The sequence below is a fragment of the Ostrea edulis genome, chromosome 8 (assembly GCF_947568905.1).
Source record: "Ostrea edulis chromosome 8, xbOstEdul1.1, whole genome shotgun sequence".
Lineage (NCBI taxonomy): Eukaryota > Metazoa > Mollusca > Bivalvia > Ostreida > Ostreidae > Ostrea > Ostrea edulis.
In genome coordinates, this window is record NC_079171.1 from 696,902 (window position 1) to 713,955 (window position 17,054).

The 17,054-nt window shown below is 35.5% G+C and overlaps 1 protein-coding gene across 8 annotated transcripts in view; it reads left to right on the top strand.

Moving 5' to 3' along the window:
* Positions 1-17,054, top strand: part of LOC125662074 (intermembrane lipid transfer protein VPS13A-like) — a 194,987-nt gene that overhangs the window by 143,938 nt on the left and 33,995 nt on the right. For all 8 annotated transcript variants that reach the window (XM_056147820.1, XM_056147826.1, XM_056147822.1 and 5 more), the window contains 9 exons: positions 1,915-2,044; positions 2,604-2,726; positions 3,484-3,596; positions 5,149-5,302; positions 5,461-5,595; positions 6,315-6,396; positions 8,656-8,725; positions 14,221-14,329; positions 16,090-16,209. In XM_056147820.1, coding sequence (XP_056003795.1) covers positions 1,915-2,044; positions 2,604-2,726; positions 3,484-3,596; positions 5,149-5,302; positions 5,461-5,595; positions 6,315-6,396; positions 8,656-8,725; positions 14,221-14,329; positions 16,090-16,209 — 1,036 coding nt within the window. The remainder of the gene's footprint in view (positions 1-1,914; positions 2,045-2,603; positions 2,727-3,483; positions 3,597-5,148; positions 5,303-5,460; positions 5,596-6,314; positions 6,397-8,655; positions 8,726-14,220; positions 14,330-16,089; positions 16,210-17,054) is intronic.

Genomic DNA, 17,054 nt, shown 5'->3' on the forward strand with positions numbered 1-17,054 from the left:
GATGTCATTAACGTCAATATGCCTTTAATTAATGTCAAATCAGCAGCAGGATATATTTGTTTTGTAGACACTTAGACCGGTGATACAGAAATATACGGAGTCTTTGTAGACACTTAGACCGGTTATACAGAAATATACAGAATCTTTGTAGACACTTAGACCGGTGATACAGAAATATACGGAGTCTTTGTAGACACTTAGACCGGTGATACAGAAATATACGGAGTCTTTGTAGACACTTAGACCGGTGATACAGAAATATACGGAGTCTTTGTAGACACTTAGACCGGTGATACAGAAATATACGGAGTCTTTGTAGACACTTAGACCGGTTATACAGAAATATACGGAGTCTTTGTAGACACTCAGACCGGTGATACAGAAATATACAGAGTCTTTGTAGACACTCAGACCGGTGATACAGAAATATACGGAGTCTTTGTAGACACTTAGACCGGTGATATAGAAATATAATGAGTCTTTGTAGACACTTAGACCGGTTATACAGAAATATACGGAGTCTTTGTAGACACTCAGACCGGTTATACAGAAATATACAGAGTCTTTGTAGACACTTAGACCGGTTATACAGAAATATAATGAGTCTTTGTAGACACTTAGACCGGTGATACAGAAATATACAGAGTCTTTGTAGACACTTAGACCGGTTATACAGAAATATACGGAGTCTTTGTAAAAAAAATCATTTTGAATGAGATGTGTTTAAGTGTCTAAAAAACTAGTAATAACAGCTGTGGATGAGAATGGGAACCATTGAGAGAAGAAGTTCTATCAGTATTTGACATCACTACATTATACAGTGTGGCTGAGTTCTATCAGTATTTGACAAGTCATGTGATTATACAGGGTGTAGAAGCATACACAGTTGAAGTCCTTCTGAATATCACTCAGCTGTAGAGTTAGTTTTCCTGTAATTCCTCTCCTGTGGATGTTCTCTATTTTGATTATGTTTGACCCATGGCGACATTGTCAGGGATTCAAGTAAAAAAAAAAATTTGCATTCTGGGAAATGTAAGGTTTAGAGAGAAAAGAATTAACTTTGATTTTGAATCATGAAGAGTCACTATTACTTTATGACAGATAATGTGTAACTACCGATCTTGAAGAAAATAAATTCCTAGTTTGATGGGTTTTTTTTTTTTGCCACACTCAACAATTTTCTCACTTACCGGCGCGAGCGGGATTCGAACCCGCGCCGACAAAGGTGAGAGGCTGTGTGATTTTGAGTGCAATGCTCTAACCACTCGGCCACGGAGGCCCCCTAAATTCCTAGTTAATCACTATCGAAGTATTGGTTTTGCTCTGCAATATACCCTTAACTCAATACAGTAAAACACACTTATAAAGATGTGCTGAGGATGAACAATTTTAAATTAATTCATTTTGAACATAATTCATTATATCCAATAAGTTCAGTGTGTGATTTAAATCTACAGGGAATAAAATCACTTTCTGTTAATGAATGCATGATGAGTGTGTTTGTTATAACCGTGTTTTACTGTAAGTGTGAATTCATGATAATTGTGTTCACTATAACCGTGTTTTACGGTAAGTGTGAATTCATTATAAGTGTGTTCACTATAACCGTGTTTTACTGTAGGTGTGAATTCATTATAAGTGTGTTTGTTATAACCGTGTTTTACTGTAAGTGTGAATTCATGATAATTGTGTTCACTATAACCGTGTTTTACTGTAAGTGTGAATTAATGATAATTGTGTTCACTATAACCGTGTTTTACTGTAGGTGTGAATTCGTTATAAGTGTGTTTGCTATAACCGTGTTTTACTGTAAGTGTGAATTCATGATAATTGTGTTCACTATAACCGTGTTTTACTGTAGGTGTGAATTCATTATAAGTGTGTTTGTTATAACTGTGTTTCACTGTACTTTAGTGGGGAGAAGTCGGCCCACGTCCTGGAACCTAATGAGACGGTGTTGTACACCTGGGAAAATGCTGTAGGAAAAAGAGAACTAGAGTGGAGCTCAGGGGAGATCAAGTCTCAGAAAACTGACCTTATACAGGTAAACAAAGCAAAAGTTTACAGATAAATAGTAGAAAAATTTACAGGTAAATAGTAAAAAAGTTTACAGGTAAATGGTAGAAAAGTTTACAGGTAAACAGAAAAGTGTACAGGTAAATAGTAGAAAAGTTTACAGGTAAGCAAATGTAAAGTATTCAAATGAATAGTTGGAAAAGTAAACAGACAGATAAAGGTACACATGTAAACCACACAGGTAAATAGATGAATAGTTCACAGGTAAATAGATGAATAGTTCACAGGTAAATAGATGAATAGTTCACAGGTAAATTAATGCATAGTTCACAGGTATATAGATGTGAATTAAACATATGCCATAGATTTAATTAAAGATTTATATTTAAATTTTATAACTGAGTAAACATTTTTATGCCCCCCATCAAAGGAGAGGGGCATATTGCTTTGCACCTGTCAGTCGGTCGGTAGACCACATGTTGTCCGCTCAATATCTTGAAAACTATTCACTGGATCATAATGATATTTCATATGTGGGTTGGTTATGAGTAGAAGAGGACCCCTATGTACTCTGTCATCATTTGTAGGATGGCACTGGCAGCTTTTTCTTCGACTCGGACACTAAGATCTACTGGGTGTCGTTTCTGGATGGACTTCAGAGGATCCTGTTATTTACGGAGGACCTCGCTGTGGCCATCAATGCTCAGGAGGTAAGAAAAACAATTTATAGTGTTATATACAGTCAAACCCCATTATCTCTAACTCGATGGGGTCCGAGAACTGCAAAATATCTGAGGTATTGAGATATTGAGGATAAAATGCATTAAAAATGTAGTGGGGCTTCCAGCTTGTCTTCGACATGTTCATGGTATTCGAGATATCGAAGTTTGATATTATAAGAATGGTTGTTTCGGTGACTGAACTACCACAAAATTGTATATTTGTGTTTGCTATCAGTTTCTACGCAAAATTTTTTGTTGTAATGTAGATATCAATTTGTTGAAAAGGTGTTCCATAGGGCATAGGACATAGTTTACAAAAGAACTTTCGATTATTATAACACCAAAATCTTTCCCTACAGTTTAGTTTATTCTTGAAGAAGAATTCAGTTATATAATTTTATAGAAGTATAATCTCACAAAATTAATTATGTTGACGAGTTTTTAGAATGAGGTAATATTGGTCTTACTCATAAGTTCTCTTGTAAAACAGGTCCCTGCACTGGACTCTAATAGGAGGTGAACATTTTTGAATTTGTACAAGTTTTTGGCTGGATGATGTAAATGCGGCCCTCATTAGCCTAATGTTCCTACGGTTGTGAATTATCCATTAATTATGTGCTGCTCAAAATTAAACAGGCACTTGTTGCGACTTTGCCTTTGTAGGCCGGAGAATTAGGTTGACTCAGGTGAGCATTGTTTGGCCTCTTGTTATGACTTTTCTCTTGTTATGACTTTTCTCTTGTAGGCTGGAGAGTTGGAGAGAATTGAGCAGGAAATCAATGTGTCGTTAAAGAGTGTGGGTGTGTCATTAGTCAATGACGTTGTGCAGACAGAGGTAGCTTACCTGGGAATTACAAGGTAATTACATCTTAACAAGGTCATTACACCTTACAAGGTCATTTTATCATACAAGGTCATTTTATCTTACAAGGTCATTACACCTTACAAGGTCATTTTATCTTATATTAAGGTCATTGCACCTGACAACAGGGTACGACAAGGTCATTTTACTTGACAAGATCAGTACATCTTAGTTACCATACACTGTAATTCTTATTTAAATGATTACCTCTGATCTTTTAAACAGTTTTTCAATTTTGAATGGGATGAGGCAGGGTTAGGGTTAGGATGAGGCAGCAGAATATGTGTTAGTCTTCGTAAATTCTTATTTCAAGTATTTGTTATCACATTACGTGTGATCATTTGTTTAGTTTGCTGATTATTTTAATTGTTTGTATTTTAGTTGTCGTGTAATTATTTTTCTAGTGCACGGTTTATTTTAGCTGTCGCATAATTATTTTTCTAGATCACGGTTTATATTAGTTGTCGTGTAATATTTTTCTAGTTCACGGATTATTTTAGCTGTCGTGTAATTATTTTTCCTGTTCACGGATTCAGGGCTCAACATTAACTTTTTTCCCTATTTGTCCATTCGGACAAGGGACAAAGATATTTACTTGTCCGAACTTCAACTTCACTTGTCCGAAACATTTTCAAAAAAGGATCTAATACATGTATTGTCAACTTCAAAACTGTATTTAAATTTACTTAATATATATAGTCTATTTTTATATCTGCTTGATTGATTTTTTTTTTTTTATCTTATTCTCTTGATAAAAACAACAAACGTATAAAACAAAATTTTATGTAGACTTCCTATCTTGAATCAATAACTTCGTAAGATCCATGGATGATTGAAAGTAGTACGCAATAAGTGAACACCAATCCCGATTGAGTTTGACTCAGCTAGTTTACATAGCGATTGATATCGGGATCGAAGTTCATTTTCCATGCATTACACATGTACTTCAGACTCTCAACTACTGATAAACTTTTCACAAATTTGTTTGGAGACTTCTTTACATAAGAAAAGCACTTGTCCAATCGGACAAGTGCCCATCAATATTCACTTGTCCGAAATGTTTTTCCACTGGTACCGGACAAGCGGACAAACGTTAATGTTGACCCCTGGGATTATTTTAATTATTTTTCCTGTTCACGGATTATTTTAGCTGTCATGTAATTATTTTTCTAGTTCACGGATTATTTTAGCTGTTGTGTAATTATTTTTCTAGTTCACAGTTTATATTAGTTGTTGGTCGTGTAATTATTTTTCAAGATCGGTGATTATTTAGTTGTTCTTCGCTTAATTATTTTTATATTTCGCAGATTATTTTAGTTGTCGTATAATTATTTTTCTAGATCGCCGTTTATATTAGTTGGTCATGTAATTTTTTTTTCTACTTAGGGTTTATTTTAGTTCCCTTTCATGTAATCATTTTTAGTTCAGGGATTATTTTAGTCGTGTGTCATATAATTATTATTCTAGTTCAGGGATTAGTGTAGTTGTTTATCGTGTAATTATTTTTCTACTTTGGGGATTTTTTTAGTTGTGTAATTATTATTCTAGTTCGGGGATTATTTGGGAGGAAAAGAAGAAAAGATACAAAGCGCTGAACCTGAAGACAACGACGCTGTTAGAGACAGCCTACCAGAAATACGTCACAGACCTAGAACTGGGTCACAGGCCGCCGGAGAAATTAATGCTCGACAACAAGATGGAGGTACAAGTCCAATACAATAAAACACACACATAGCTCTGTTGTTGTTCAAAATTTCAAGTTTAGACAGTGGTGTAACAAAAAAAGTTCTGACAAGAAAGTTACCCACGTATCCCTCAGTACTTTCAGTACTTTGATGTTTTATTGCTATGTGCCACCAGGTAAACTTCCAGGAGATGCGGATGTTGAAGCCGAATCAGCGGGGGATCCGGAGGAGTTTCCAGGATGGGGTGTGGATCCAGTATAAAACATCTCCACACCAGCTTCAAGTCCACGCCAAAATCAACCGGCTCCAGGTAACGGCCCACCTTAGTTGTGGTTGTTTGTTTGTTATTTTTACGTCTCATCGAGAATGTTTCATACATATTGAGATGTTACCAACTGTAGGTGAAGTATCTCAAATTTAGACCTATGCTTAACACCCAGGACCACAGCAGTGAGGGTTCTTTAAAGTGCCAATGCATGCCGTGACACGCGACCTCTATTTTTAAGGTCATATCCGAATGACCCTTGATTCTGACTTCTCAATGCCGAGGGTGAAGGAGCAGTCACTACCCATGTTAAGGACTAATCACTACCCGTGTTAAGGACTAATCACTACCCCAAGGACTAATCACTACCCATGTTATGGACTAATCACTACACATGTTAAGGAGCAGCCACTACCTATGTTAGTGTCTTAGGTTTGTGCACAAGTGGGGCTCAAAGTTACGACCTCCCTACCACTGAGCAATTGTGGATAATCTGTTGCCATTGTTTTGTTAGTTGGATAATCCATTTCCATTCTTGTTTTACAATCGGATAATTCATTTTCATTTTTGTTTTACAGTCAGATAATCCGTTTGTTACAGTTGGATAATCAAGATAATCTATCTCCATTGTTTTGTTAGTTGGATAATCCGTTTCCATTCTTGTTTTAATGTTGGATAATCCGTTTCTATTCTTATGTTACTGTTGGATATGTTTTTATTCTTTTGTTACTGTTGGATAATATGTTTATATTCTTTTGTTACAGTTGGATAATCAAACCAACGGATATGTCTTCCCCACTGTCCTGGCTCCGATACCTCCGCCGAAATCCGTGGCATCCGACAGTGGTCAGTATATTCCTACGTACTGTGACTTCATAGTTATATGATGGTGTGATATCGCTCTTTATGATGTAACATACTTACACCCAACACAAAACCTTGATTTACATCACTGTAATGAATTTTATACACAAAACCTTGATATACATCACTGTAATGAATTTTATACACCCAACACAAAACCTTGATTTACATTAGTGTAATGAATTTTATACACCCAACACAAAACCTTGATTTACATCACTGTAATGAATTTTATACACAAAACCTTGATTTACATTACTGTAATGAATTTTATACACCCAACACAAAACCTTGATTTACATTAGTGTAATGAATTTTATACACAAAACCTTGATATACATCACTGTAATGAATTTTATACACCCAACACAAAACCTTGATTTACATTAGTGTAATGAATTTTATACACAAAACCTTGATTTACATTACTGTAATGAATTTTATACACCCAACACAAAACCTTGATTTACATTACTGTAATGAATTTTATACACCCAACACAAAACCTTGATTTACATTACTGTAATGAATTTTATACACAAAACCTTGATATACATCACTGTAATGAATTTTATACACCCAACACAAAACCTTGATTTACATTACTGTAATGAATTTTATACACAAAACCTTGATTTACATTACTGTAATGAATTTTATACACCCAACACAAAACCTTGATTTACATCACTGTAATTAATTTTATACACCCAACACAAAACCTTGATTTACATTACTGTAATGAATTTTATACACAAAACCTTGATTTACATTACTGTAATGAATTTTATACACAAAACCTTGATTTACATTACTGTAATGAATTTTATACACCCAACACAAAACCTTGATTTACATTACTGTAATGAATTTTATACACCCAACACAAAACCTTGATTTACATTACTGTAATGAATTTTATACACAAAACCTTGATTTACATTACTGTAATGAATTTTATACACCCAACACAAAACCTTGATTTACATTACTGTAATGAATTTTATACACAAAACGTTGATTTACATTACTGTAATGAATTTTATACACCCAACACAAAACCTTGATTTACATTACTGTAATGAATTTTATACACCCAACACAAAACCTTGATTTACATTACTGTAATGAATTTTATACACCCAACACAAAACCTTGATTTACATTACTGTAATGAATTTTATACACAAAACCTTGATTTACATCACTGTACTGAATTTTATACACCCAACACAAAACCTTGATTTACATTACTGTAATGAATTTTATACACCCAACACAAAACCTTGATTTACATTACTGTAATGAATTTTATACACCCAACACAAAACCTTGATTTACATTACTGTAATGAATTTTATACACAAAACCTTGATTTACATTACTGTAATGAATTTTATACACCCAACACAAAACCTTGATTTACATTACTGTAATGAATTTTATACACAAAACCTTGATTTACATTAGTGTAATGAATTTTATACACAAAACCTTTGATTTACATTACTGTAATGAATTTTATACACCCAACACAAAACCTTGATTTACATTAGTGTAATGAATTTTATACACCCAACACAAAACCTTGATTTACATTACTGTAATGAATTTTATACACCCAACACAAAACCTTGATTTACATTACTGTAATGAATTTTATACACCCAACACAAAACCTTGATTTACATCACTGTAATGAATTTTATACACAAAACCTTGATTTACATTACTGTAATGAATTTTATACACCCAACACAAAACCTTGATTTACATTACTGTAATGAATTTTATACACCCAACACAAAACCTTGATTTACATTAGTGTAATGAATTTTATACACCCAACACAAAACCTTGATTTACATTACTGTAATGAATTTTATACACAAAACCTTGATTTACATTACTGTAATGAATTTTATACACAAAACCTTGATTTACATTACTGTAATGAATTTTATACACCCAACACAAAACGTTGATTTACATTACTGTAATGAATTTTATACACAAAACCTTGATTTACATCACTGTAATGAATTTTATACACAAAACCTTGATTTACATTACTGTAATGAATTTTATACACAAAACCTTGATTTACATTACTGTAATGAATTTTATACACCCAACACAAAACCTTGATTTACATTACTGTAATGAATTTTATACACCCAACACAAAACGTTGATTTACATTACTGTAATGAATTTTATAGTTTAACTTAATAATTTTCAGTTCCCAAACCTTTTGCGGAAGTCAGCATTATGTCGAGGAAGCACGAACACAGCAACATGTTACAATTCAAGTAAGTTCCTGTCTGTATGTCTGTCTCTCTGTCTCTGTCTGTGTGTGTATGTCTGTCTGTCTGTGTATGTCTGTCTGTATGTCTGTCTGTGTCTGTCTGTCTCTGTCTGTCTGTGTCTTTCTGTATGTCTGTGTGTGTCTGTCTGTCTGTGTCTGTCTGTCTGTGTATGTCTGTCTTTCTGTGTCTGTCTGTCTGTGTCTGTCTGTCTGTCTGTCTGTCTGTCTGTGTATGTTTGTCTGTCTGTGTCTGTGTGTCTGTCTGTGTATGTTTGTCTGTCTGTGTATGTTTGTGTGTCTGTCTGTCTGTCTGTGTATGTTTGTCTGTCTGTGTATGTTTGTGTGTGTGTCTGTCTGTGTATGTTTGTCTGTCTGTGTATGTTTGTGTGTCTGTCTGTGTATGTCTGTCTGTGTGTGTCTGTCTGTCTGTCTGTGTATGTTTGTGTGTTGTTCTGTGATTACCATCCCACTTGATGCCCATGTCATAACTTTGCAATATAGAAGCCATCAACCTAACCCTAACCCTAACCTAATAATGAGTAAAAGGATTCTTCCCATTAAGCAAAACTGTTAGCTAGTACTAGTGTAGAATTATCTCTAGTCACTGTGTTAGCTAGCACTGGTGTAGAATTATATCTAGTCACTGTGTTAGCACTAGTATAGAATTATCTCTAACCACTGTGTTAGCACTAGTATAGAATTATCTCTAACCACTGTGTTAGCTAGCACTAGTGTAGAATTATCTCTAGTCACTGTGTTAGCTAGTACTAGTGTAGAATTATCTCTAGTCACTGTGTTAGCACTAGTATAGAATTATCTCTTGTCACTGTGTTAGCTAGCACTGGTGTAGAATTATCTCTAACCACTGTGTTAGCTAGCACTAGTGTAGAATTATCTCTAGCCACTCTGTGTTAGCTAGCACTAGTGTAGAATTATCTCTAGTCACTGTGTTAGCTAGATCTAGTATAGAATTATCTCTAACCACTGTGTTAGCACTAGTGTAGAATTATCTCTAGTCACTGTGTTAGCACTAGTGTAGAATTATTTCTAGTCACTGTGTTAGCTAGCACTAGTGTAGAATTATCTCTAGTCACTGTGTTAGAACTAGTATAGAATTATCTCTTGTCACTGTGTTAGCTAGCACTAATATATAATTATCTCTAGTCACTGTGTTAGCACTAGTGTAGAATTATTTCTAGTCACTGTGTTAGCTAGCACTGGTGTAGAATTATCTCTAGCCACTGTGTTAGCACTAGTGTAGAATTATCTCTAGTCACTGTGTTAGCACTAGTGTAGAATTATCTCTAGTCACTGTGTTAGCTAGCACTGGTGTAGAATTATCTCTAGTCACTGTGTTAGCTAGCACTGGTGTAGAATTATCTCTAGTCACTGTGTTAGCACTAGTGTAGAATTATCTCTAGTCACTGTGTTAGCTAGCACTAGTATAGAATTATCTCTAGTCACTGTGTTAGCACTAGTATAGAATTATCTCTAGTCACTGTGTTAACACTAGTGTAGAATTATCTCTAGTCACTGTGTTAGCACTAGTGTAGAATTATCTCTAGCCACTGTGGTTAATTAGGTCAAACTTTCATTAGTCACATTTCATTTTCGTAAGCCACACTAAATTTGTAAAAAGGCAGCAATTTAATGGTTCAAAGATTTTTATTTGCAAAATACACTGAAACATATACAGTTCTAATCACCATCTGAGGATTGTCATAAATAAAACGGGGGAAATTAGTGAAAACACATCGTAAAATTATGATACTCAATTTCAAGACAGGAACCTGATCACTAGGGCTGGGACGATTCAGGGTTAGCTCGATTCGGTTCGGTTTCGATTCAGAACACCACGGTTCGGTTATTTTCGATTCGGTTCTTGTTAGGTCCAATTTATCTAATGACACCACAAAAATTAGCAATTTTAATGAGTAGCATATTTGATTTGATTTAATTCAAGTTATATAACTATATGTCGTCATTTGTAAACATCATATCTATTCATAATGGCATTTTATAACTTTGATAGAAAAAAGAAAACACTGACAGTCTATCAAAATTTGTTATATTAATGTGCTGCATAAGTTTTGGATTATTAAACAAATCTATAGTGAATCTAAAATCTATATGATATCGTTTTCATTGATATGCAAAAATTCAACAATTCTATCAATTGAGAGTCTTTGAAAATCTCTCCTTTATTGATTTACTTCTCTCATGTAATGTTAACTGTCAAATCTGTGTCATTACCTACGATGTTGATTTCACTCCACCACTGACAGAAATGCTATATGTCATGTAAAGATAAACTGCAATGATCTTACGGACCATATTCTGTTGGTATCTGAGTGGTGAAAATGCTAACTCTTAACACAGTAGTGAATTAAATCTCCATTGCATAAAAAACCACATGTTTTCAACATCACTCGGACGCCATATTTGTTGTTTTGGTGTAAGTAAAATTTAAACCGAACCGAACCGAAATCCGGAATTTGTAATCGGTGCATCGAATCGAATGGTATGAATCGCGGTGCACCGAAATTTTCGGTGCACCGCACAGCCCTACTGATCACAGTGTTCGTAAGACACAAGTCACAACTTTACACAGAGTACCCTAGCAAATTTTCTAACAGAATACCAATTACTATTAGATCTCAACTATACTGAATAAATATCTAACCCCTAGACCTTAATGCTCGGCTGTTATAAAGCATATTAAGTAGATGATAATGTAACAGTAAAGGAGAAAATGTAGAGACCTGTCCAACCGGAAATGAATTCGAACCCAGGATTGTCCACACACCTTATACTTATAGAACCCAGAATTGTCCACACACCTTATACTTACATACATGCCAACTTTTAAAAATCCCCATGGGGGATTTTGCGCGTGACAACTTTTTTCAAAGCTCAAAATTCACAACATTTTACCATGAAAATAAATATTTGTCTTTTCAAATCAAATAATGATCTAATCATTGTACATGTATCATATATTAACACAACATCAAGTGTGTTTGACCATTAACTTTAACAAAACTATAAAAAAAAAAAAAAAAAAACACTTTGAAAGATATACATAAATATTTTATTAAATCATCTATTCAGCAAAAAATCCTCTCCAACAACAAGTCACATACATATTATCAAATAATACTTAAAGCTGCATCCTTTTACACCATATAAACATTGGCTGATCTATATATCAAAATTTTAATTAAAGCACATGCATTTAGGTACGACTACAAAGGCGATCTTGCTTGTCTGTAAACATGGGCTTGCAGAGTGGTGGAACAATCTGCATTGCAACCAGAAAAGGAGTGATCTACCCTGCTATGACGTTTGCAAACAAAACCTTTGCACCCATGACATCTGAAATAATTACCAGGAAAAAAACACATCAAAATATACGTTTTTACTTGTAAATTAAGGCTACTTGCTAATATAAAATTCAGTACAGACTTGTGCGAATTATGCATCACAAAGTCTATTGAATACTACACTATATAATAAATCGCTATAGACAGATAGATTCGGATAGCCTATATTATAATTATAGTTGGAAAAAAATATATTTGACGTACCTTATCGCATATTTTGGATGCTGTCAGCGAGAGGCAAAAATCAGATATGTCCGATTGGTGGTGACACTATCATCTTTGTCATTCACGTTTGTGTAAAGAATATGTCAATTTGAAATCCGTCTCCCTGATTAATTACTATCAAAGCATGCTTCACACTGTCCAATAAGCACCCCGACACAGGCAGACCAGTTAAATTACATCACTCCGATACCACGCGACACAGGTAAACAGCAATGGCTGACTATTGTCCCGATTTCTGATTGGCCAGTTCAGAAAAGATGCGGGGTTTCAAATTCCGGTTGGAAATGAGGGTTTGTTGTCGTAAAATGGGAGATATTTTTAGAAAATCGGGATTTCGGGGTATTTTTGCAATCCCTATCGGGATTTGCCTTTTCAACTGCTTCAAATCGGGAGAATCCTGCACAAATCGGGAAAGTTGGCATGTATGTACTTATAGAACCCAGGATTGTCCACACACCTTATACTTATAGAACCCAGGATTGTCCGCACACCTTATACTTATAGAACCCAGGATTGTCCGCACACCTTATACTTATAGAACCCAGGATTGTCTGCACACCTTATACTTATAGAACCCAGGATTGTCCACACACCTTATACTTATAAAACCCAGGATTGTCCGCACACCTTATACTTATAGAACCCAAGATTGTCCACACACCTTATACTTATAAAACCCAGGATTGTCCACACACCTTAAACTTATAGAACCCAGGATTGTCCACACACCTTATACTTATAGAACCCAGGATTGTCCGCACACCTTATACTTATAGAACCCAGGATTGTCCGCACACCTTATACTTATAGAACCCAGGATTGTCCGCACACCTTATACTTATAGAACCCAGGATTGTCCGCACACCTTATACTTATAGAACCCAGGATTGTCCGCACACCTTATACTTATAGAACCCAGGATTGTCCGCACACCTTATACTTATAGAACCCAGGATTGTCCGCACACCTTATACTTATAGAACCCAGGATTGTCCGCACACCTTATACTTACGGATTGCTACATGTAAACAAATTAAATCCTCTTTCCCTCTGTTCTCTGACTATCAATTATGCATGGTGACATCTTCATATGAGTGAAAGATTCTCAAGCGAGACATTAAACAATCTACAATAAATTGATCATGGTCGCGTTTTTTTTCAAGAACAGTGTCATTATGTTACTCACATGTCTGATTACCACTCCTGTCCTCACTCGTCACCTTCCGTTAAATCATTCAACCTCACCTTCCGTTAAATCATTCAACCTCACCTTCCGTTAAATATCTTCACTCCTTGAACCCATGATCTTTATCCCCTGGCAGGTATTTTTACCCATCAGTTCAGGGGCTGATCTATGACACTAAATGTAACATAAATACATGTTCAATATATATAATATAAATGACATAGAAGGGGGAAAATTTTGGGTCAGACCGGAAATTGAACCTGGGTCCCCTGCATTACTAGTCAGGTGCTCTAACCACTGATCTAAGCTGATATCCATGATCCACCCCCTCATTACTAGTCAGGTGCTCTAACCACTGATCTAAGCTGATATCCATGATCCACCCCTTCATTACTAGTCAGGTGCTCTAACCACTGATCTAAGCTGATATCCACGATCCACCCCTTCATTACTAGACAGGTGCCCTAACCACTGATCTAAGCTGTTGTACACAGTCCATATAAACCATTACACAATCTTATTAGCTGATTAAATTAGAATTTGTTTATAACTTCAAGTGACCCATAATCTATTATTAGCTTCTATCTAAAGATCAGGCAAGTTTTATATTGGTCTAAAAACACTTAAAAAGTAGGTAAAGCACAAATTATTGTTTTTGTTTTGTGTAATTTCATGCTATGATAATGAATTAGCATTTTTCCACAGGTATTTCAAAGTCTTAGTGCAAGAGATGTCCTTGAAGGTTGACCAGGGATTCTTGAATAATGTCATAGACCTATTTACATCCAACCAGCAGGTGTCAAGAGATCAAGAGGTAAGATTATTTATAGAAAGGGATTTCCTAATGATATCATAGACGTATTTCTATCCAATCAGCAGGTGTCAAAAAGATGAAGACGTAAGGTTATTTATAAAAAGGGATTTCCTAATGATGTCATAGATCTATTTACATCCAATTAGCAGGTGTCAAAAAGTAAGATCGATTAATAAAAAGGATATACTAATAATGTCATAGACGTATTTATATCCAATCAGCAGGGCTGCGTTCAAGAAAAGCTAGCTAATATTATCATTTTGTTGTTTCATAATTTGGGACGAAAAAACGCTATATCGTTTTTGTTGTCTTTTCACCTTGAAATAACAAAAAGACGATAAAGTGCAAAATGGCACAAAATTAAATCAGCCCCTACGATCTTGAATGCAGCCCAGGTGTGAAGAGATCAAGAGGCAGGGTTATAAATAGAAAGGGATATCCTAATGTCATAGACCTATTTATATCTAACCAGTAGGTGTGAAGAGCAATTGCACGCGCTTGTCTTTTTCCGTAACCGGTAAGAAGACCCGGACGTGGATCGGCACAAGAATTGCATCAAATCGATGCATTTCTTCCCCGGAAGCGCGCCTGTGGATGAGGTTAAAATGCAAAATCAAATCCCTGTGTAATGTGTGATTTAGATTTTCATTACAGATTCAGTTTTGGTATCTTTAACGTTTTATTCGCTCTAATACATGAACAAATAAGTGGAAATTGATAGTATTAGAATATCTTAGATATGTGTATGACATTTTAGATGCATTTGAAACCTCACATTTCATATTAATTGTAACTTACGACTGTGATGTCATAGTTTCATTTGTGTGCACATGGCAACAGACTTTGATGGTGTCAAACCACATACGAGGTTACGGAAATAGTCGAGTAGCTACGATTTGTGTGAAGAGATCAAGACGCAATTAAGATTCTTTATAGAAAGGGATTGACATCAAGCATTAGTACATGTAGATATATGTGTAGCCCAGCACTGAATGGTGATTTATGGAAAATGGAATTTTACAAATTTCAAATTAAGAAAATACATCTTCATACATGTTTTTAATCTTTGAGGACAACCTTGTGATTTTCATGAGAGTAATAAACATTTAACTGTGATGTGATTTAAATGTTGTTGTGAGACTATGATAAAGATTTCACTATTTAACAGAGAGAGAGTTGTTATGAGACTATGATAAAGATTTCACTATTTAACAGAGAGAGAGTTGTTGTTGTGAGACTATGATAAAGATTTCACTATTTAACAGAGAGAGAGTTGTTATGAGACTATGATAAAGATTTCACTATTTAACAGAGAGAGAGTTGTTGTGAGACTATGATAAAGATTTCACTATTTAACAGAGATACTATGATAAAGATTTCACTATTTAACAGAGGGAGATGTTGTTGTGAGACTGTGATAAAGATTTCACTATTTAACAGAGAGAGATGTTGTTGTGAGACTGTGATAAAGATTTCACTATTTAACAGAGATACTATGATAAAGATTTCACTATTTAACAGAGGGAGATGTTGTTGTGAGACTATGATAAAGATTTCACTATTTAACAGAGAGAGAGTTGTTGTGAGACTGTGATAAAGATTTCACTATTTAACAGAGGGAGTTGTTGTTGTGAGACTGTGATAAAGATTTCACTATTTAACAGAGGGAGTTGTTGTTGTGAGACTGTGATAAAGATTTCACTATTTAACAGAGGGAGATGTTGTTGTGAGACTATGATAAAGATTTCACTATTTAACAGAGGGAGATGTTGGAGGAAGATGTGAAGGGAGTGTACACGGTGTTGTTGGAGGAAGCAGGACTGTCTCTGGCCGAGGAACAGAAGAATTTCTACGACTATCTCCACTTCTCTCCCATCAAGGTAAGTCTGCACAGGGTGGTTAGAGGAACAGCCTACTCTCCCATCAAGGTAGGTCTCCACAGGGTGGTTATAGGAACAGCCTACTCTCCCATCAAGGTAGGTCTCCACAGGGTGGTTAGAGGAACAGCCTACTCTCCCATCAAGGTAGGTCTCCACAGGGTGGTAAGAGGAACAGCCTACTCTCCCATTAAGGTAGGTCTCCACAGGGTGGTTATAGGAACAGCCTTCTCTCTCACCAAGGTAGGTCTCCACAGGGTGGTTATAGGAACAGCCTACTCTCCCATCAAGGTAGGTCTCCACATGGTGGTTAGAGGAACAGCCTACTCTCCCATTAAGGTAGGTCTTCACCGGGTGGTTAGAGGAACAGCCTACTCTTCCATCAAGGTAGGTCTCCATAGGGTGGTTATAGGAAACAATCTTCTCTACAACTTCCTGATGTTTAACAGTAAAGTGGTGGAATAATAGGAAACCTAGTTCTAATTGTAACGGGGACCGTTACATATGTTCCCCAAACCTCAATAATAGGAAAATAACCACAACTTCATCAAAGTAATGAGTTAACAAAAACATTTATGTGACCGCTCCACCAGAATGGACTTCTATGACCAGTCACCACCTGTTCCCACTTTATGGGAGGGGGATGAGATTTCTGTAATTGCCATTTCCTACTTCTCGGGGGGGGGGGGGGGGGGGGGGGGGGGGGTGTAGTAGTATCTAGACTAAGTTCAAAATGCAGTTAAGAAAGATAGTGCTCAGTTTTGTAATCTAATTGGGTTACACATACAGTAGCTTTGTGGTTAGTCAAACAACATTTGTTTTGTAACTAGGAGGTTGTAAGTTTGAGC